The 22,301-nt window shown below is 29.2% G+C and overlaps 1 protein-coding gene across 3 annotated transcripts; it reads right to left on the reverse strand.

Moving 5' to 3' along the window:
- Positions 1 to 1,476: 1,476 nt before the first annotated feature.
- On the reverse strand, positions 1,477 to 21,748 carry SmydA-9 (SET and MYND domain containing, arthropod-specific, member 9). Of its 3 annotated transcripts, none has more exons than XM_065509120.1 (3): positions 21,684 to 21,748; positions 17,255 to 18,193; positions 1,477 to 2,119 (listed from the first exon to the last, which is right to left on the reverse strand). In XM_065509120.1, exons 2-3 carry the CDS (start codon positions 18,104 to 18,106, stop codon positions 1,682 to 1,684), a joined length of 1,290 nt encoding a protein of 429 aa, XP_065365192.1. In that variant the 5' UTR covers positions 18,107 to 18,193; positions 21,684 to 21,748; the 3' UTR covers positions 1,477 to 1,681. The 3 variants fall into 3 exon arrangements, with proteins under 3 accessions (XP_065365192.1, XP_065365191.1, XP_065365193.1); XM_065509119.1 differs by having other exon boundaries at positions 21,616 to 21,748; XM_065509121.1 differs by lacking the exon at positions 21,684 to 21,748 and having other exon boundaries at positions 17,255 to 18,208.
- Positions 21,749 to 22,301: the final 553 nt, after the last annotated feature.

The raw sequence follows: 22,301 nt of genomic DNA on the forward strand, positions 1-22,301 counted from the left end.
TCTAGGGTTTTTATCCCGGGAATTCCCGGTACAAATTTCCCGGGAATTTTGCCAATTTTTCACTACCCAATTCCCGGGATTTTTTGTCGGTAATCCCGGGATTTAAAAACTGACGAAAATACATAGAAAACAAGTTAGAACTCTGTTTTTTTTTACCAAAAAACAGTGAAAAGTTTTTTGCTTATATCTTGGCAAAAATAGACCGCTTATTATTATTATTTATCTGGGGTTTTTCGTATGAAAATTTAAAAAGTTAATTCATTATTTATAGAATTTATTTCTTATTGAATCATTCTAATTTCTTTAAATTTCTTCTTCAAATCCATAATAAAATAGATTCAAAAATTTATTAAATGATTAAATTGTTCTTCAATTAAAATCTAGTACAAAAAGGTTTAAGACAATTTTTTTCAATTAATTTTGGAAATGATTTAACAAAAATTTAATCATTCAAAGTTTGAATAAATTCTCAAAAATTTATTCAGTTTAAACAAAGGCTTTGGCATGAAACTAAAAAATTAAATATTAGGAAGGGATTTATGGAATAAAAGGCTGATATTTTTTAATTAGCGATTAAGATTTTAGTGAATTAAGCTAAAATTTTACTAATTAATTCGATGATCTGATATTTAATAATTATAACACTAAGTTTTTGTATGAAATTTGGCTATAATATTCCTAATTTACTAAATCATTATATATTTCGGGAATAGCCGGGTACCCGGGAATGTAGAAAACAACTTCCCGATTCTCGGGAATCAAAAAAGGTTGGGAAATTAAAAACCCTAATCTAGACCCTACTGTAACTTCAAATATAGCAAATACAGATTTTTTTAATTTTTTATTAATGAAACCTATTTTTTTTGGAATCGGAGATATCAATTCTATATAAAAGAGCGCCAAATAATTTTGTCCACCTAGATTTTGATTTGGAACCACAGTGCGCTAGCTCCTTTCATCTGGGCTCTATCGTGTTTCAACAGACAGACAGATGGTGGATATAATAAAATAGAAAAATTATATCATAATATCCTCATGTCGATGGGTATTAAAGATAATGGAGGTAAAAAGTATTTATGAGTTTTAATGAAATTAATATAAAATTCTTATACTATTCTATTTTAATATACTAAAAGTATTTTTTAAAAATCTGACATCATAAAAACATCTTCGATGCCACCGTAAGTAAGCCCTGAGGAAACACATGTTGTTGAACAAATTTAAAAATTTATAGCAAGTGGCAGCTTAACAAAATATCGTATTAAAATTGACACACAGAATATTTAAACAATTAGAAAATCATTTTTAAATTGCATTGAAAGCACCCTCTTAAAAACAAGAAAAATATTTATTTATTTGTTGTTAATTTTAATTTAAATTCCTTTTAATAATTATTTATTATAGTTGGCACTCTTAACAAAATGTAAGAAAAGAAAAACACAAATTTGTGTAAAATTTCAACAATGTTTAAAACAATTTGTATAATAAATACATAAATAATTTATTAATTTAAGGTTTTCTTTTTTAAAATATAATAAATAAAATTTAATACAAAATAAAACAATTGTTGGTAATTGTTTTATACAATAACATTTTTTAACAAAATTTAGAACATTTTATTTTTCTTTAATTAATAAATACTTGTTTTATATTATTTTCATATAATTATTAATTATTAAATTCATTTGGCTTTCTCTATTTCCAGATATGTGCGCATTACACAATCACCCAAACCCAATTTATCCATTATATCCAATATATCCTGGCAATATTTGGCCTTGGTGCCCACTGACTCCTCACCGCAATCCTCTACACTCTTGCTGAGACGTGCTATGACCTGCAGTTTGGCCTCAATGACTACGTAATTACTTTCGGGTATAAAACTGGTGCATTTCTCGTTCAAATATTCGATGAGCGTTTTCAATGAATGTGAATTGACTTTGGCATTAATGGCACCGGAAGCAAAATCTTGAGCTTTCACCATTTGGGCATGTGTGGACTTTTGTTTGCATTCCAAGCAATTCCAGTTGGGATGTGGCATACCAGTGACTTCGGGCACGGCCAGGCCGGTGCAATTGGTGTCGCGACAATAGACGGCAGAAATAAAAGAGCCTCTTTCCTGCAATTATAAGAAGAAAAGGAAAAGTTTTGAAACAAATTGCATTTAGCAATAATAATATAATAATTAAAGGCGTATATTTAGCAGCCAAATTATGAATCATATAAAAAATTGTAAAATATTTAATAAATTTTAAACATTATTACTAAATTGTTGAGAAAACTCTCAGTTATAGTAGACAACTAAATAGGTAACTGAGAGCCAAAAGCCTAAATTATGATAGTGTATTTCTATGTATTTTATTATTGTTGCAACCATAGAGCGGAAACTCTCCTATTAAGAACCTAACTCAGTTGTCAAAAAACTAAGTGGTGAAAATGTATTAGTAAGAAAAAGTATGTGAAACTAGAAAAAAAAAACTCAAACGACTGTTGTTTTTGTTTTCACATAGTTTTTTTTTCTACTAATAATTCTCAACACTTAGGTTTCTGCCAACTGAGTTAGGTCTTTGACAAGAGAGTTTCCGCTCTATGTCTATTCTCTATATGGTTACAACTACATGTGTGAAAAGTGAGCAATTTTATTTAATTTTTTTTATTGACATTTCATTCCATGTTTTTATTCTTTCAGTTCTCATTCACAATTTAATTGTAATATATTGCCTAAGTATTTTACCCCCTGTCTATACCTGACATATTTTTATCATGATAAACTTCAAAATTGTTGTCTAGATAAAAAATTATCGGGTATAGTCCCCATTTATTAGTATTATTGCTTCGTTATAATAAAATTGTTAGTGCTTTTGCTAAGACAACTTTGTCTTGACAACAAATGTCATTTATTGTCATGATAAATATTTGGCAAGTATAGACAGGGGGTTAAGATTTTTATATTCCCAATAAGCATTTTTTCTGAAATTCATGTTGAATTTCAATTTTGGACCAATTTTTCACGAATAACACGAACAATGTTGGACTCCAAAGAGTCAATTGTTGCTGGTTTATCAGCATATACCAGTGAATACACGAGGCTCCGCAGGAAATAATCGAGAGGTGTCAAATCACATGACCTTGGGGGCCATTTCTCGAAATCAAGTTATCGCCTGATGAAATCACATCGATATTTTCAAAGAAAAAATCATTGATCAAGGTGCCATAAGAATCTCCAATGACCGAAACACGAGCTCCGGCTTAATACTTAAAGAAATAAGGTCTGATGATTCCACCTCAGGCGCGGATCTAGAGGGGGTGAAATAGGAAATTCCCCCCCCCCCACCAAAACCGTTAATGTTTCATATAAATAAAGGAATAAAAAGAAAAATGTAGAACAAATTTTAATTTAACATCCCCCCCCCCAATTGGTTGACCAGGATCCGCGCCTGTTCCACCTAATTGAATCAGTAGGGTCTGTTGTGGATTAGTCTCACTCCAGATTCGGCAAATTAGTTTATTAACAAACCCTTTAAGCCAAAAATGAGTCTCTTCGCTGAACTATCTGATTTTAAAACTAAATTTGGATAATTAGGTAGCGTTGTTCAAGCTCAATTATATACATGATGATTTGCCAGATTCTACTGATTAGAAATGTCAAAAAGTGAGCGGAGTATGACAGTTCATTTGACAGTTAACCTTTTCGGAATTTATATCGAGCTTAAAAAACAACCTTTATCAATAACATTCTCCAGTAAAATGGAAACATAAATTCAAGCCACATGTTTTTTTGATTGAAAAATATTTTATTTTTTAAACCTCTAACCCGCAAACTTTAGAAAGCTAAGAAAAGTGTTCGAATAATTTATTTTGGGATAATTATGACCCAATAAACTCAGAGCAGCCATCAGAAACTAATTTCCAAATTTAGTTTAGGAACCATGTGCAAAAAGGTGAAGAGTGCCTCAGGGCATTGTTGCCGGTTTAGGTGAAAAAAAATATTTTTAAAATTATTTTATTGCAAAACTAATGAAACAGAACAAATAAAAAATATTTTGGATATATCGGGCGACAAAAAGTTAGTAAAATTTTGATTTAAAAAAAAAAAAATCTCAAACAAATTTTCACGTGCTAAAATTATGACATCACTCACAAAACAGCTGACAGAACAAAAACTAAAAGTCAGAATGCATTTTGACATTCGAGGGAAATGTTAACAAATCTGTAACTAAAGTCACAGTTAAATTTAAAAAAAAACAAGTAATAAAGTATGGTCGGTCAAGCCCGACCATATAATACCCTACACTAAGTAAAAGAGCAAAAAGTTTTTATTTTAAAATTTCAATAATTTATATTTTTGAGTGACTTTCGGAAGTGGGCCTTATATGGCAGCTATAACCAATAATGGACCGATCACCATGAAATTAGGTAGTGTGATTTATATCAATATCAAAGTTAACTATGTTGAATTTTGTGTATATACCAAAATTTTTAAGCGATTTATGCACGTTAAAGCGATTTTTGGATGCGGGTCTATATGGGAGCTATGACTAATTATGGACCGATCGTAACAAAATTTGGTGACATGAATTTTGTATATATAAAACTGATTTGGAGTGGAATTTGTGTAGATACATATATAAATTAAAAATGTATGACCGATAAAGCCCAATTTCGGGAGGACATTTGTATGGGGGCTAGGTGACCGATTTCAGCCAGTTTCAATAGGCTTGGTCCTTGAGCCGAAAAAATTATATGTACCAAATTTGATCGAAATATATTGCGACCTGTACTCTGCGCACATGGTTTATATGGACAGCCAGCCGACCAGCCAGCCAGACGGACGGACGGACATCGTTTAATCGACTCAGAAAGTGATTCTAAGTCGATCGGTATACTTTAAGACTAATATTTTTGGGCGTTACAAACATCTGCACAAACGCATTATACCCTCCCCACTATGGTGTTGTAGGGTATAAATATAATTACTTTTTGAGCTAATTGGTATTTAGTAATGCATGCCTTGAGACACTCTTGCGGGTTAGAGGGTTAATAAATATATTCTTATAATATAGCTTTGATATCTGTTTTAACACCTTTATTATATAATATTTGTTTACTTTTTTTTCAATATTTAAAATTTACCGTTTCTTCCAAATTTCAAAAAATGAAATTTGTGAGCATCCTGTTTAAATTCAAGGTGAGATACAGAAAAGAGTATATTAAATTCGTTACAGCCGACTAATATACTTTTACTTATTTTCTATTTTATACGATATTTTATGAATTTTACGAGTTTGTTATTTTTCTCAATTTGAATAAGTAGTATGTATGATTGAATTATGCATGTTAATACAATAAAATACAAAATTAAGTTAAAATATGACATATACAAAATAACTACATATACATATCTGCAAAAATATTTAAGTGTGTATAAATATATTTCTAATTTTGCTCCACAGTTTATAAATAACAACACAAACAAAACAAAAAGAAAGGTATTTTATTAAATGACTAGATCATTTTTTGAATTTTAAAAATTTTTCAAAAGAATTTTTAGCTAAATATATATTTATTTTAGGGGGGATTAGCAAACATTTAAATTTAAATTATTTAATGCTTTATAGAAGATATTTGTTAAATTTGTTTATGTTTCAAAAAAAAAAGATGGAAAACGTTTTGATATTAAGTGGCAAAGGTGTAAAACAATAATAAATATTTTAATTCAACAATTTATTAAAAGATTTATGTATGTTTGTATATAGAAAATGTAAAAAGTTTGTGTTTAAGGAATTTTAATGATATTTTATAAATATTTTCGTTTAGAAATATCATTGACTATATATAGTTCCACCCCTTTGCGTGAAATTATCGTATGTTACAAAAACCAAATACCAAATTTTACATGCGATACAATAACCGATTTAGTAAATTAAATTTCACATAATTAAAATTAACTTAAGTAGTAATATTTCCATAAATATAGCGAATATCGGTATAATATTTTATTACGTAAAAATGTAACATACGATAATTTCGCGCAAAAGGGTCGAGTTGTTTAAAATACAGAACGTATGAGTGATATAAAATTTATGAATTAAATTATTGCTCATACGCGGTGTTAAAGAAAAATATATGATTACTAGCTTGACCCGGTGCGCTTCGCTACCCCTGTCGAAGTAAAATAAAAAAATGTGAAAAGATTTTATAAGCAAATAAATTAATATAATTAATACCGAAATTTCTTGATTGTGATTAATTGCATATTAGCCGTTGAAGGTATTAAAAATATCCTGTGATTTTAAAAAATGTTGAAGCTTTTTTTAAGACATTCGCCTATTTTTAGTCAGACTCCTTATAATGATATGAAAGCTATTTATTATAATAGTTAAATTAATGCTTCAAATGAGTTATTTTGTTACCATTGTAGATAAAATATATAAATATTCGAATATCAAGTGAATCTAATTGTAAGAGTCTTTAAACTTTGTGTAAATTACGTTGATGCCAGTGTCCTTTTATGCCAGAAATTAAGAAGGGGTGCCACACCCCTTGTTCCCATCCGTCCCAATTTTGGATAAACTTCATGTACTGGTAAGAAATTGATTCGTATAAAGTTTGAAGGCTGTCGCAATAATAGTTCCGCAGATATTTGAAAATACTATATACTTTGCATGGGAAGTTACGGGCGTTTATCCACTCCCGCCCATTTTCAGCTATTCTATGTAAAATGATAAAAGAGCTATTCGGACAAAGTTGGAAGAATCTAGTAATTTTAGATCTCAAGATATTTAGAAATAACTAATTACTTTGTATGGGAGGTGACTCACCCCGAGTTCCGGTCCTTCCCATTTTTTTTTATTAACTTCTTGCACTGATAAGAAATTAACTCATATGAAGTTTGAAGCCTTTCACATTTACAGTTCTCCAGATATTCGAAAATAACAATTTACTTTGTATGGTAGGTGCCACGCCCACTAATTTAATACCGGCCATTTTCAGCCAAACCATGTAGAATGATAAGATAAGACTTCCACAATTATAGTCCACCATATATTTGAAAATAACTATTTACTTTGTATGGGAGGTGTCACACCCCCTGTTCCGACCCGTCCCATTTTCAGTTAAACTTCAAACAGTGATACGAAATTGATTCGTGTAAAATTTGAAGATAGTCTCAATTTTAATTCTGCAGATATTCGAAAATAACTATTTACTTTGTATGGCTGGTACAAATTTTTCCCTCTTTTATCCCTTTGTGGTCCAAGCTAAGAAAAACTATATAGTCTATTATTGCTTCCAAGTAATGGAATATCTATGTTCCAAATTTCAATCAAATCGGTGCAGTCGTTTACTCTTGATTGTTTAAGAACTAAAGGTACCAATTTTGACCGGTTTTCCCCCTTTAAATCTCTTCTTGGTCCAAGTATTAAAAAAAGATATAGCCTATTGACGCTTCCAAGTAAGAATCTATCTATGCTCCAAATTTAAATAAAATCGGTTCAGCCGTTTAGGCGTGATGCTCAAACAAACCAACAAACAAACTTACAAAGACATTTATATATGTATTTATTAGGGTATTCGAATTATTCGATTTTTCTCTTGTTCGAATAAAACGAATAATTCGAATAAGAGATTTTAACTTGTTCGAATAATTCGATCACACGTTTAAAATTAATCGAATTATTCGAATAATTTAAATTTTTTTTAAAAATGTAAAGCATGAAGTTTTGATGTCGGTTTTTTAATATTTTATTGTTAAAGAAAAACAAAAACTAACGTTAAAGTAACCAATTTAAGTATTGATAATGTTAAAAACATTCGAAAACAAAGTCCATCATTAAATTTTCAACAGAAATATTCTGATCAGATTAACTACCTGAATTCAAATACAATATATACGTATTAAAAACTTTTTTATGTCGTTCATTAATTCGGGTTTTAAATTGAGTAACTAATTCTTTAGTAAATTAATTATTCACTATTTCTAAATTATTTATAATAAATTGTATTATACATCAAGCTCTATCAACGTTGCCGAATCTTTGCTTAATAAAGTGGTCTTGGGGAATTACACAATAAAGGGAATCTGTCCAAAGTTTGATATCATTGTCAGTGAACGTGGCTAATTTGAAGTCAGGCAGTGCATGATTGACGCATTTACAAATACGCAAAAAGTATATTACCATGTTAGACAAAGATGTTGAACGATGTTCAAAATCATGTATAATACGAACTCCATGATTTTCTTGCAACAAAACGTTAGTTTGCAATATTTGTGTTTATCATTTGATTTATTAAATATTTTGCAACACTTACGTACGCGATTAATAATATCACTTATATACATATATTTTAAGATCATGGCCTTCATCCTCAATATCACTTTCGATGACCGTTTCCAAATCACATTCTCCATCACATTCAACTCTACTTTAATCTAAGTTAATATTTTGATTATTAATTGCGATTCTTCTAATATTTCGCCAGCTAAATAACAAATATTTTATTCCGTACCTTTTAGTTTCATTGGTTCAAGTCCTAAGTTAAAAATTTTTAAAGATTTGTTTTTAGAATTGTAACTTCTTGCAGTAATATTTATATATTTATAGAAGGAGCTATCGGAACACTCATCTACAGTCATCCAAAGTCCCTTTGTCTTTAGTTATTTGTCGAATTTCAGAAACAATTCAATTTTTGTGAGTCATTATTATTTAAATTTGAAATTATGAAAAATTTTAAGCAACTTAATAAATTTAAATATATATGAACATTTATTCGTTTTATTCGATTATTCTACATAAAATTGTTCGAATTATTCGTTATTCGAAAATGGACATTTTTAAATTGTTCGAATAATTATTCGTAAGAAATTATTCGATTAATCGAACGATCATTAGTCGAATGAATACCCTAGTATTTATATAGATATATAGATATAGATTTTATAAAAAATCTTTTAATATTTTTTTATATACACGAATATTTCATATGAATATAGCAATTGTATGTTAGATAGCAGAATACAAATTTTATGAAAAAAAACCATTGGAAATATTTTTTTTTGTTACATTAAAATGACAGATGACAAATTAGTCAGGGAATACTTTGCTATAAAAAACGCATTTTCGAGAAAATGTCGTATAGCACTATTTGAATATAAACCCTCGATATGTTGGTCACCTCGAATGTAAACAACATTTTTGTCACTGTCTGAAAAATTTAGAAACAGATAGCGACAACAATAAAAATACGTTTTTTATTTTATTTTCCAACATGAAATATTCAATATCAGAAATTTATTGACACATTTCTCATGTCTGCGGAAAAAACATAAAATAACAAAACCACCAAAAGCATTCAACAAAAACAAACCAAAAAAATATATGTATTGCATTAACAAACAAATTATTAATACAATTTTTAAAAATATCTTAATAATGTCATAAGAATTTATAGCAAAAAATATAGAATTTTTATTTTGATAAGTAAAATTACACTAAAACACTACATTTTCCAAATTGAACAAATTGAAGTAAAAAATATATTTTTTACGTGAAAATAGAAAATTTTTTTGTTTTAAAAAAATCTGAAATGGCAGAAATTGTTCAGATTTATTGCTTTATCGCAAAGCCACATGTAATAGGAACAAAATGAGATATCAATCGTAAAAATCGATCAATACTTTTCGAATTTATTCACAATTAAGTGAATTCGCTCATTTTCACAAAATTTTACTTTTTTGTTTAATATACATAAAATTGAGTAGTTAATGTTCTTCTTTTGATTGATTGAATTTTGAAAACATTTTTCCCATGATATGTACAAATTTTCACATATAAATAGCGTTTCAATCGGCTTAGTAGTTTCGGAGATATAATAACAAATTGAAGTAAAAAATATATTTTTTACGTGAAAATAGCACATTTTTGTGTTTTAAAAAACTCATGAAAAATCAGAAACGGCAGAAATTGTTCAAGTTTATTGCTTTATCACAAAGCCACATGTAGTAGGAACCAAATGAGATATCAATCATAAAAATCCATCCATACTTTCACAATTAAGTGAATTCGCTCATTTTCACAAAATTTTACTTTTTTATTTGATATAGTACCTAAAATTGAGTAATGTTCTTCTTTCGATTGATTGAATTTTGAAAACATTTTTGCCATGTTATGTACAAATTTTCACATATATATTGCATTTCAATCGGCTCAGTAGTATCGGAGTTATAATAACAAATTGAATTAAAAAATATATTTTTTAAGTGAAAATAGAAAATTTTTTTGTTTTAAAAAAATCATTAAAAATCGAAAACGCCAGAAATTGTTCAGGTTTATTGCTTTATCGTAAAGCCACATGTAGTAGAAACAAAATGAGATATCGATCATAAAAATCGATGGATTTTTTCGAATTTATTCATAGTTAAGTGAATTTTCTCATTTTCACATGTAATTCCCTTTACTGTAGTTTATAACTCAGTGACGATCGTATCTGTTTAATTTCCTAGATTTTATGTCCTTTACTGTAGGAAATTCAAAAAGTACCATTAGTTCTCCTATTAAGTCTTAATTCTTTCAGCTAACTATATATAAGTTAAATACTTTACTACATTAAAAAAGTACCAATTTAATTTTTCCCTGTTTCTAATTTCAAAGTACTCCATTCTGACAAAATTGTTTGTTTACTTTTTCAAAAGTACCAACCAGATTTTAGTTATTTTTTCATGACTATAGGAACAAATGTTTAAAATTTTAACAAAATAGGATTAACAATTTTTACCTCTAAAGGGTTCGAATTTTAAAAAAGTACCAACTTTGTATTAGGTATTTTTTGGTAAGTAAATAAATCGATTAAAAATGTATTTATATTTTTATTGGTTTAAAAAAAAATACCAAAACCTTGTTTTTACCGTCTTCTCCCCTAAAGGCTTCAAATTGCAATCAAAGTACCAAACACCTGTATACTTTTTTATTTAGATGAAGATGTATTTTAAACTTTTTGTTTGTATCTGTATTAGTTTAGAAGATGTAAGGTTACCCTTTTTACCCTGTAAAGTTTCATAAATCCCTTCTTGGTGGATATACATAGGCAGAAGGAAACCTATAGTCCCAATTTCATGTCTCTAGCTTCAGTCAGTCTCTCAGTAACGTTATTATTCCCTACACCACCATAGTGGTAGATCGACTTAGAATCGCTTTCTGAATCGATTAAACGATGTCCATCCGTCCGCCTGGCTGGCTGGTTGTCTGTCCATGTAAACCTTGTGCGCAAAGTACTGGTCGTAATTTTGAAGTTATTTCGATCAAATTTGGTCCATATAATTTTTTCGGCCCAAGGACGGAGCCTATTGAAATTGGCTGAAATCGGTCCATTATTTCATAAAGCCCCCATACAATGTCCTCCCGAAATTGGACTTTATTGGTCATAAATGTTTAATTTATATATGTATCTTCACAGATTTCGCTCGAAATAAGTTTTATATATACGAAATTCATGTCATCAAATTTTGTTAGGATCGGTCAATAATTAGTCATAGCTCCCATATAGACCCGCTTCCAAAAATCACTTCATAGTGCATAAATCTCTTAAAAATGTTGGCAAACACACAAAATTCAACATAAATAACTTTCATATAGACATAAATCACACGACCTAATGTCATGGTGATCAGTCCATAATTAGTCATAGCTCCCATATAGACCCGCTTCCAAGAATCACTCAAAAATATAAATTATTGAAATTTTAAAAGAAAAATGTTTTTGCTCTTTTACTTAGTGTAGGGTATTATATTGTCGGGCTTGACCGACCATACTTTCTTACTTGTTATTTTATATTTGTATAGATATATAATTTAGAATATCTGTAGCAGAAAAGAAATTAAATGTTTTAAATAATCCCGAAAACTTTATAGGTAAGGTCAAGTCAATTAAAATTTAAAATCTTAAATAAAACCACAAATTTTGTCACATCTATTAAATTGCGAAATATAAATCAAAATTTAAATCCTCAAAGTATGTATTTAGTTATAAAAAAATCATATTAAATATTATAAACGACCTTTAAAATAACTTAAATTTCGTTAGCCAAATTGTTTTAACCCCCAAATAGTAAGTGTGCCAAGTTTGATCCCATTTGTTTTCAACTTCATGAATCATTTTCTTTAAATTGTTTTACTAAAAACCACTTTTTTGTTGCCTTGTGTTGTTTAAAAAATTATTATTTTCTTCCAAATCTTTTAAATTTTAACAATTCTTAGGCATTTTTTTCAAACAAAATAGATCACAAATTCTTTTAATGAAAAGAAATGCCAGCATGTATAAATTTTAAAAGCTTTTTCAAGTTCAAGTATTTAATAGTTTCTATGGTATTTTTTGACATAAAACATTTCTAGCTTTCATTTTGTGCAAAATATATTTTGTTTATTTTAAAGAAATTATTCTTATTTCAAAAGGCGCCTTTTGATTTCTTAAAAATTTTAAAAAATCTTGCTAATAAAAAAAGAAAGTGTGTTAATTGTTAAATTAATGTTTTTTTAAGCCATTAATGTTTAGATTTAATGTTTTTTTATTTATTTTTCTTATTGATAATTGAATTTTTGTTTGATTTATTTAAACAGATCGCTTGGCTAATTTGTGTTTTTTTTTCTGTCTCTCTTGATTTTTTATGTTTAAACAATTCATATTGCTGCTGTTTTTCTTTATTAGATTCGATTGTTTGATTTTATTTTATTATTCGGAAATCCGTATTATATTTAAGAAAATGTTTTGTTTATTTTGAAAAATCTCTGAAAATATAAATAAATCTCGGCATGTTATAAAAACAGTTGGTATTTTTTTTAGTGGGTGAACATTTTTATTTGTTTTTAATTTATTTAAAAAAAAACAACAATAATAAAGTTTTTTTAAAAACAACAGGGTATTGTAGCAAGATATGTATGTCATAAAATGTTAAATCAACATCTGCAAATTTTTTTTATATTTTTCAATATTTTCTTTGATCTATTTAGCTTGAACATTTTTGACAGCTTATTAGCTCATTTTATGACTTCTTATCTATCGTTCGTTATTCTTTTAATGATTGAACTAATTGTATCTTCATGTTAATTACTAGTTTTTTTTTCAAATTCTCCCACTGTGCAGCATGACACCCTTTGGACTGTTTTTTGTAGAGGTAATTAATCATTGGAACTAAAATTCCAAATTTAACTTATGTTCACATTTATTTGATTTATTAGTAAACTGTTTCTTTTAATATTTCCATTTATCATTTATAACAACAAAAACTTGAACTCTATTTTAGAAATATTTCTCATTCAAAACATAGAACAAGTAAAAAAAATAAAAAGAATTCAAATCTTATTTTACTGTGGCATTTAAATTTGCGACCATTTAAATGACATTTGGTATTAGTTCCACAAATAGTTTGGCCTTACGATCAATGATCTTTATTTGAAATTATCATCTTTGAAATAAGTTATACGAAATCATTGCGACAGCATCCCATATTTGCAATGGAAAGTCATTCTCGAAGATTTTTGCTTGAAATTGGCACTTTCCAAACTAGCTCTGCGGAATCGTTAAATAACAAGCATTACTTCTTTATAAAGGATCTAGAATAAGTTCTTCCGTTAACGTTTGCAACAACTTGTCATACTTGGAAGAAGTTCCCAGAAATAGTTTTTTTGCTTGAATCTTGCTCCTTCTAAACTAGTTCTGCGGAATCAAATAACAGCCACTACTTCTTTATAACGGATTTAGTATTTGATCTTGTAATGCTTGGAACTAGTTCCCAGAAAGAGATGGGCATTACTCCATGAAGATTTTTGTCAAACTCAACAAGAGCTTGCAAAAATTACTGATTCAGTAGCTTGGCAGCTACTGAATCAGTAATTTCAAAATGTTTGCAGGCGAAATTGGATACCATACGAATTGAAGCTGAGAGATCTTGAAAGACGATTTTGTATGTCTGAAATACTACTTGATCACTATAAAAGAAAATAATTTTTGCACCGAATAATTACTTGTGATGAAAAATGGATACATTACGATAAGCCGAAGCGTAAGAGATCGAATGTGAAGCCCGGCCAACCAGCCGAATTGACACCAACGCCAAATATCCATGGCCCTAAATATAATTATCTGCATTTGGTGGGAGCAAAAGGGTCCTATCTATTATGGGCTGCTGAAATCTGACCAGATCATCACAGGGAACCTGCACAGAACGCAACTGATTCATTTGATACCTATTAATAAGTATTTACAATGAAGTGATTGGGAAGTTTTGCCTCACCCGCTTTATAGTCCAGACCTTGCCCCATCCGAATACTATTTGTTTCGATTGACGCGGAACGCACTCTCTGGGATACGCTTCACTTCAGAACACAGTATCCGATATTGGCTTGATTCGTTTTTGGCCTCAAAAGATGAGCAGCTCTATTGGTTCGAAATCCATATGTTGCCAGAAAGGTGGGAAAAGGTCATTGCTAACAATGGTCAATATTTTGAATAATTTTATATTGTACAAATCTTATAAATAGTTCCTGGAAAATTATTCTTACAAAAAATGTTCTTAAATGGTGTCCCGAAATTTAGTCAACATTTTAATTAAATAGAAAAAACTTTTTTTTCTTTAGATTAAACAGGCCAACAGAATCGAAAAAATTTTAGAGGATTTTTAAATCACTACACAATTTTGATGTATTTTCCAGTAGTACAAATATGGTTCAAATTTTAAATTCTATGGAGAAGTTTTTTTTTATTTTTTGTAAAATTGTGAATTTTTTTAGACGTTTCTCCACATAATTTATGATAACTCAAAAAGCGTTAGTCCGATATTATTAAACTAAACTTAGGAAAGTTAAGATTTACATAGCCTTTAATCCGTTTATAAATTCCGTTTTAAGCGGCTCAGTAGTTTCGGAGTTATAATAACAAATTGAAGCAAAAAATATATTTTTTACTTGAAAACAGCAAATTTTTATGTTTTAAAAAACTCATGAAAAATCGAAAACGACATAAATTGTTCAGGTTTATTACTTTATCGCAAAACCACATATAATAGCAACAAAATGAGATATCGCTCATAAGAATCAATTGATCCTTTTCGAATTTATTTACAATTAAGTGAATTCGCCCATTTTCACAAAATTTTATTTTTTTGTTTGATATACATAAAATTGAGTAATTAGTGTTCTTTTTTCGATTGATTGAATTTTGAAAACATTTTCCCCATGCTATGTACAAATTTTCATATATATATTGCGTTTCAATCGGCTCAGTAGTTTCGGAGTTATAACAACAAATTGAAGAAAAAAAATATTTTTTTACGTGAAAATTGCAAATTTTTTTGTTTTAAAAAAATCATGAAAAATCCAAAACGTCAGAAATTGTCTAGATTTATTACGTTATCGTAAAGCCACATATAATAGAAATAAAATGAGATATCGACCATTAAAATCGATGGATTATTTTCGACTTTATTTACAATTAAGTGAATTCGCTCATTTTCAGAAAATTGTAAGTGCTTATAAGCGTGTACTTTGAGTGTAAATTTTACATGTGTTTTGTTATTGTAACAAAAATTTTAACAACAACAAACAAAATAGAGTTTGAATCACCAGTCCATACATGAGAGTTGTATTCCATTTTCGGTGGTTTAAATAGTAAGGAGATCAGAAGGAGTGAAATAATTCCTACACCGTTTCAGAAAACCCAGAAACTTGAATGCTTCTTTCGAAACTTGAAAAATGTGTTTAGACAAGCGGACATATCATTGAACTCTCATGCCCAGAGCATCAAGATCGTCTCATTCCTAAATATTTACACCACCCATAAACACGGATGCAGCGACATGGTCTATCGTTCGTTTTTGTGTCAACGTGCAACACTGAGTCTTGTCTTCTCACGATCACGATTAAGGGAATCAGTCAAGTTTTGCTCATTACCCCAATCAAACAGGCTTGTCCCGTAACTGAATGAATGTGAATGGCAAATATTGCTGACATCTGCCAAAGAATGGATAGGATTGGAAGTTTGACGTTGAAGGTCGTTTAGAAAAATAAGGAATAGAGTAGGCGAAAGAATGAAGCCTTGCAGAACGTTTGATGAGTTCTCAACTACTTATAACAACTCGTATAGTGCGATCTCTGAGAAAGCTCGATATAAATCGAGAGAAGTTAATACCGACACCAAAAGCAATAAGTTTTGATAAAAAACAACCATGCCACACTCTATCGGACGTCTTGGAAATATCTAGAGCCACCACTTTACTTTCGCCAAAACGGTGAATGGAATGACACTATTTTTCCGATAGGAAAGCCATACTGGCGTTTGTTAAATAAATTGTTGTACTTCAAATATTTATGCAGATGGTAGTTTACAATACTTTCTATAACTTTGGAAAGTGCAGAACAAATTGCTATTGGACTCTTTCGAGTCTCGGTCTAGATTTTACCTAGCTCCCATACAAATGTCCCCCCGGAATACTGTATGATCAGTAATAAATATTTTGATTATGCGGCAATTCTGAGGAGATCTTGCACAAATTAGTTCTAAGTACTCTGAAATTATACTGTAAACTTTAGCGAAAATTCGCAAAAATTTGCCCTGATCCCCCTTCAAGGTCCCCCTCATAAAATGATTTGAACATTCATAATTTTTCTACTTGTTAATATTGTTTTTCTTTAAACATATTAATAATTTATTGTCAAAACGTGGTCACAGACCAAATTTTAATGTTTAATTGTAATTACATTTTTAATTATATGTGTAATGAAAATGCAGTAAAAATGTCAATAAAATATAATTGCATTTTTGCATTCAACGGTTAATGAAATATTTTTTTGGCAAGAAATGAATGAATTAATGAAATGTGCTAATAAAATAATTGAAATAAAAACACTACACCATTTCCCATTGTATTTTAGAAGTTTCTACTTGTAATTCAGGAATTTCTAATTGAATTTAAGGAATTTTTCGTTTGTATTTTAGAATATTTGAATTATATTTCAGAAATTTCTATTTGTATTTTTATTAGAATTTTCTGAAATACAATTGCAAATAGTGTAGCAGAGAGTAAGAAATCTTAATATGTTTTTGTAAGAATTTATGTAAAAGTTGAGTTTGACATGGCTTTCATACTAAGTCCTGTCCAGCATGTTTGAAAAGCATAGCACGACAATGTTTTGTGAGTCATGTGAAACAATACAATACATTTTAATTGTTTCTCAAAATTTAAGTAAAGAAATTCAAAAATTACTTACAGTTGGATCCGAGCATCTGGGACACTTGCAAGTGAAAGTCTTCTTCATTTTCAAAAACAAATGACGTGCAATATTGGTGGTAAACAATTTCGTATAAGTGGTGGTAATCTCTTCGCCCGCTGCTATATCCACCGACGCCTTTACAATCATATGTTGGGTTTTCTCATCAAAAGTATAATACGAATTTGGCACACAATCATGATTCATCAAAGCAAACAAAGGAAACAAAGCACGATAGTAAAACTCCTGATTATCATTGGTACGATCAGCGGTCTCATCAAAGCCATTCGTTCGCAAAACGGCCACAGTACGATTCATAATCTCAATTATCTTCTTGTCGTTGGGGAATTTCTTAAAGCCCTTGGCTCCATTACGCACCTCAGTGCGATGATTGTTATCTAAATTAGCCTGGAGACAATAGATTAAATCTCTTTGTTCCTTAGTGCAATTAATAGCTCTGGCTACGCACAGCAGACGTATAAGTAGCGAATTGGCCACATCTGGTTCACAGGGCTCCCAGGACTTGAACAGCGTGCAGTCCTGTTTATGTTGTTTCTTTTTACCGCACAACGAGCAGACGGGTAGACCGCAACCATTACGACACATGAACTTGGTGTCGGGCAACATTTTGTAACACACCGAACAGGAATTTAAATTTTCCTCTTGACGCGCCGACGGCCCGATCAACAAGGGAATATCGCGAAAAATAACATCACCACGTTTCAATTTGCGACTAGCGAATACACCGCGACCGGCAATTTTTGAGACGGTTATTTCCCATGCCGGATCTTTGTCCTTTAAGGGCTCTAGATGGAGTTCTATTAGTTCGGTAGTGCGTTTGGGACAAATCATTTTGAGGGCAAAGTTCTTAAGTTGATTTTATAAATTTTTTATATTAAATTGTTTTTTATTTCATAAATCTATTGCGATATTTTTAGGCTGTAAGAAATAAAATTTAAACACTTTTTAACTATTTTTTAATAGATTTAGTTAGATTATTTTATTTTGTGATTATAATTTTGTATTTTTATTGTCTTAAGTTTTTTGAAACTCTTTGAGGGACAATACTATGGAAGCATTCAATAAATTTCAATATTTGTTTTTTTTTAATCTGTTTTTAAAATGTTTCAAATTATAACAGGAATTCATTTTATTTCAACATGAAGAAAAAAAATTTTAAAAATTTGTTTTAATGAAAATATTTTTGAAATTTTTTTTTTTAAATTTTATGACAAACAAAAAAAAATATCAGATTAAAAAATTTTGTTTCGAATTGTTATTATAAAATTTAAAATTTTTTTTTAATTTTTTTTTTTTTTTTTGTGAAAAAAAATTCGGGTTAAAAATATTTTTTCTGATTTTAACCCATTGTAGGTCTTATATACGTCGTTGCAAAGGTCTTTGAAATATCTATCATTAGATATCCATATTGTCTATATTAATGACTTAGTAATCCAGATAAAGGTAAAAAATAGGTCAAAAATCGAGGTTGTCCTGGTTTTTTCTCATATCTCAGCCATTTGTGGACTGATTTTGCTGATTTTAAATAGCAAACTTCTCGAAAGCATGTCTGACAGAATTATTGAAGATTTGGATCCCGAAGATATCTGGGGTCTTCAGAAAATTGATTTCAACAGACAGACGGACATGGCTTAATCGACTCCGCTATCTATAAGGATACAGAATATATATACTTTATAGGGTCGGGAAATTATATTGATGAAGTTTTTTCCTTATATTGACCAGGTTTTTTGTTTATGTCTTCATGGGTGCACGCAGAGAAAAAATATAATTGGGCATGGTTACTGTAACCATTTATATAGTGTTACAAGATTTTTAACAATATTATAGTCACAGTAACTATTTACATGATTGTGGTAACCATAATATGGTTAATTTACGATTCACATGATTGTATCAACCATATATATGGTTACAGTAAACAAATATATGTTTGTGGCAACCATATTTATGATGAATAATTTTATCATAATATGTTGTTCTCAGATTATGATAAGCCTTAAGCCGAGAGCACCATAATATGATAAATCCTTCATCATATAAATGGTTGTCACAAACATATATTTGTTTATTGTAACCATATATATGGTTGATACAATCATCTGAATCGTAAATTAACCATATTATGGTTACCACAATCATGTAAATGGTTACTGTGACTATAATATAGTTAAAAAACTTGTAACAATATTGAAATGGTTACAGTAACCATGCCCAACTATATTTTTTCTCTGCGTGTGGTCCGATTTTCTCAATTTAATATAGTAACCTAAGTTGGGCTATAGCGGATATATTGACTCATTAATCATGTATGTGAGTTATTAGGGGACTTCGAAAAGTTGATTTAAACATACATACGGACATGTCTATATCGACTCCGCTAGATCCAGAATATTCTTTATGGGATCGCAAATGAATGTACAAATTTTAAAAGACTTTTTGGTCGAAAAAATCAAACAATCGATTTCGTTATTCCAACAAAGTTAAAACGTCGACTATTTATTATTAGTGCCAAGAATTGGAGGCATTACTCCGTGAAGAGCTTGCAAAGTCATTGGGATATACTCAATCAGCAATTTCAAAACGTTTGCGAGTGGTAGGATTCACCCAAGAACTGATTCGTTTGAAGAGAGGATTGGCCGAAATAACGCCCAGAATATGTGAAACCTAAGACTTCTACCTAAGACTCTGCCTGTTAAAAACTATTTAGAATAGTGGACTATTTAGAATATTCCAGACCTTGCCCCTTGCGACTACTATATGTTTCGATAGATGCAGAACGCTCTCTGCCTCAAAAGATGAAAAGTTCTATTGGCTCAAAATTCATATTTATACAAATTTATATAAAAAGTATGTCTAATTTGGCGAACTGTGGTCCTCCCAGTAATCTATATATGTATATAAAAATGAAATGGTCCATGTATGTAATGTCATCACGTGAGAACGGCTGGAGCGATTTGGCTGATTTTTTTTTATTCGATTCGAAATTTTCAGGAGATGGTTTGTAAAGAAAAAAATTCAAAAATTCCGGGTTAAACTCGGTTATTCTTTTTTTGTGAGTCCAGTCAAAACTGTAAAAACAAGCTCCTCCCTAAAGTATGTAGTACAAATTTAGATATTTTATTTGCAAATAAATAAGAACAGACTGGTGTTTGTGGGTTGGAGAAACTTGAAGAACTAACATTAGTAAATGCTACCGGGCGAAGCCAGGGCGATCAGCTAGTTTTTAATATTTTTTATAAAGTTATCTGTTTTTAAAAATGTTTCGTATAATTAAAAAATAATTTATTTTTTTCCACAAATATCCAAAAATATCGAAAAATCAATGCACATAAAATTGGACTCAGTACCGATTTTCAATAATTCTTTGTGTTAATCCATAAAGAAAAATGCAAGGAAATTCGGAAAGATTTGGATCTAGTATTAGTTAAAAACCTAAAGAATTTAATATATATTTTAAAATACGGCTAATAAACTATAAACTTTATACTATTTTCTAAACTATAAGAGATAATCTGTAAGTTTTTTTTGTAAACCTTGCGACCACGCCCCTTTCAACACTTAGAATCGATAGCACCGTGGGAAGTTTTAATAATATCAGTCTATCCGTATAGAATTGTTTTCCTCTATTGTTTGAAATTAACAAGGAGTTTTATTTTTCTTATTATTTTGTAATCGTTACAAAAACCGAGAAAAACCAGTTAATGATTTAGATCAAAGTACATAATTTTATCTCACATTTGCTCAACATATTATACATATTAGAAAATCATATCGACTGATAATTTTATCAAATTTTTATAGAGTTATCTTTTTATTCATCTTTTTCTAAAACCATTTAATTTAATTTCTGAAACTAAATTTTTATTCAAAAAAATATTATTTTTTTATAATTTTCGTAAAAGTTTCCATTGTATTGTCACTCAGCTTATAAAGTTGCCATTTTTTAAAAACAGTTTTCTTTTTAGGTTAAAATTTTTATAGATCACAATTGCTAATTTTCATTGAACAATATTTTCTTTTAAGGTTCCATTGTTTTGTCGTTCTATTTATTTGAATATTATTTATTATCAATATTAAAATGTTTAAAATGTCCTTTAAAATTTAATTTGTAATCCTTGTTTTATATGTTTAATTTGTTTGTTTTTTATTTAAATTTATTGATCTTTTTTAGTTCACAATCGAAGTAATATCCTTTTGGCTCAATAAAATTCAATTAAATTAATTTTTAAATAGCAATTATCAATTAAAACACAATATTATTTTAAATTATTATTTTTTAAGTTTTCAAATAGTTTTTAGTTTTATCCTTAGTTTAAATTTTTTATAAGTTTCATTACTCTATTAAATATTTCAATATTATTAAAATTATTATTTTTTTAATTTAATAAGTATTTCAAAAATTCACTTTTTTTCGTTTTCTCGATTTTCTTCAAAATTTTTGTTGTTCTTATGCACTACGCGATCGCTGACTAACTGTCGCCTTTTTCCAGCTTACAAGACTTATATTTAAACATTTTTCGAAAAGAAATTGTTTTTCTTCACGAAAAGTCTGCTGAAAATTTTGCGCAAAAAACAAGAAAAGAAAAATTTTGTGTTTGGCAAAAATTCTTTTCGTTTTTGATTTTCAATCTTTATAAAACGCTCACCGATAGTGTGTATGTGTTTAATAAATTTATACACATATTAAATAAATGTTGTTGTTTTTGATTTCATTATATACATTAACATTCTTTTTGATTTCCCAGCAGTTCTTGGTGACTGTCTTGAACTAGTGATTTTACACATCACTTAGGAGTAGTTACGTGACTAGTTATTTAAACACGTGCATCTGAATGCTGATCCAAAGTAGTCAACGCATAAGCTTGACATACAGGTTATATAGAGTCAGTTATCTTACTAGCTACCTAATTGGTTACTTGATCTGCTACATAACTAGTAATTTTAACAAGTACCGGTGCTAATTTACCTCAAATAGTCAGTTAAAAAGGCAGTCCAATAACCGATTGCTTGTAAACAAACTTTC

Source organism: Calliphora vicina, chromosome 4 (genome assembly GCF_958450345.1).
Source record: "Calliphora vicina chromosome 4, idCalVici1.1, whole genome shotgun sequence".
NCBI lineage: Eukaryota > Metazoa > Arthropoda > Insecta > Diptera > Calliphoridae > Calliphora > Calliphora vicina.

Excerpts from the sequence above, each read along its gene's own strand:
- SmydA-9 (XM_065509120.1), bottom strand. The coding sequence starts at position 18,106 with ATGATTTGTCCCAAACGCACTACCGAACTAATAGAACTCCATCTAGAG. Across the intron at positions 2,120-17,254 it reads CCAGATGCTCGGATCCAACT|GAAAGAGGCTCTTTTATTTC; the intron begins GTAAGTAATTTT and ends TTATAATTGCAG.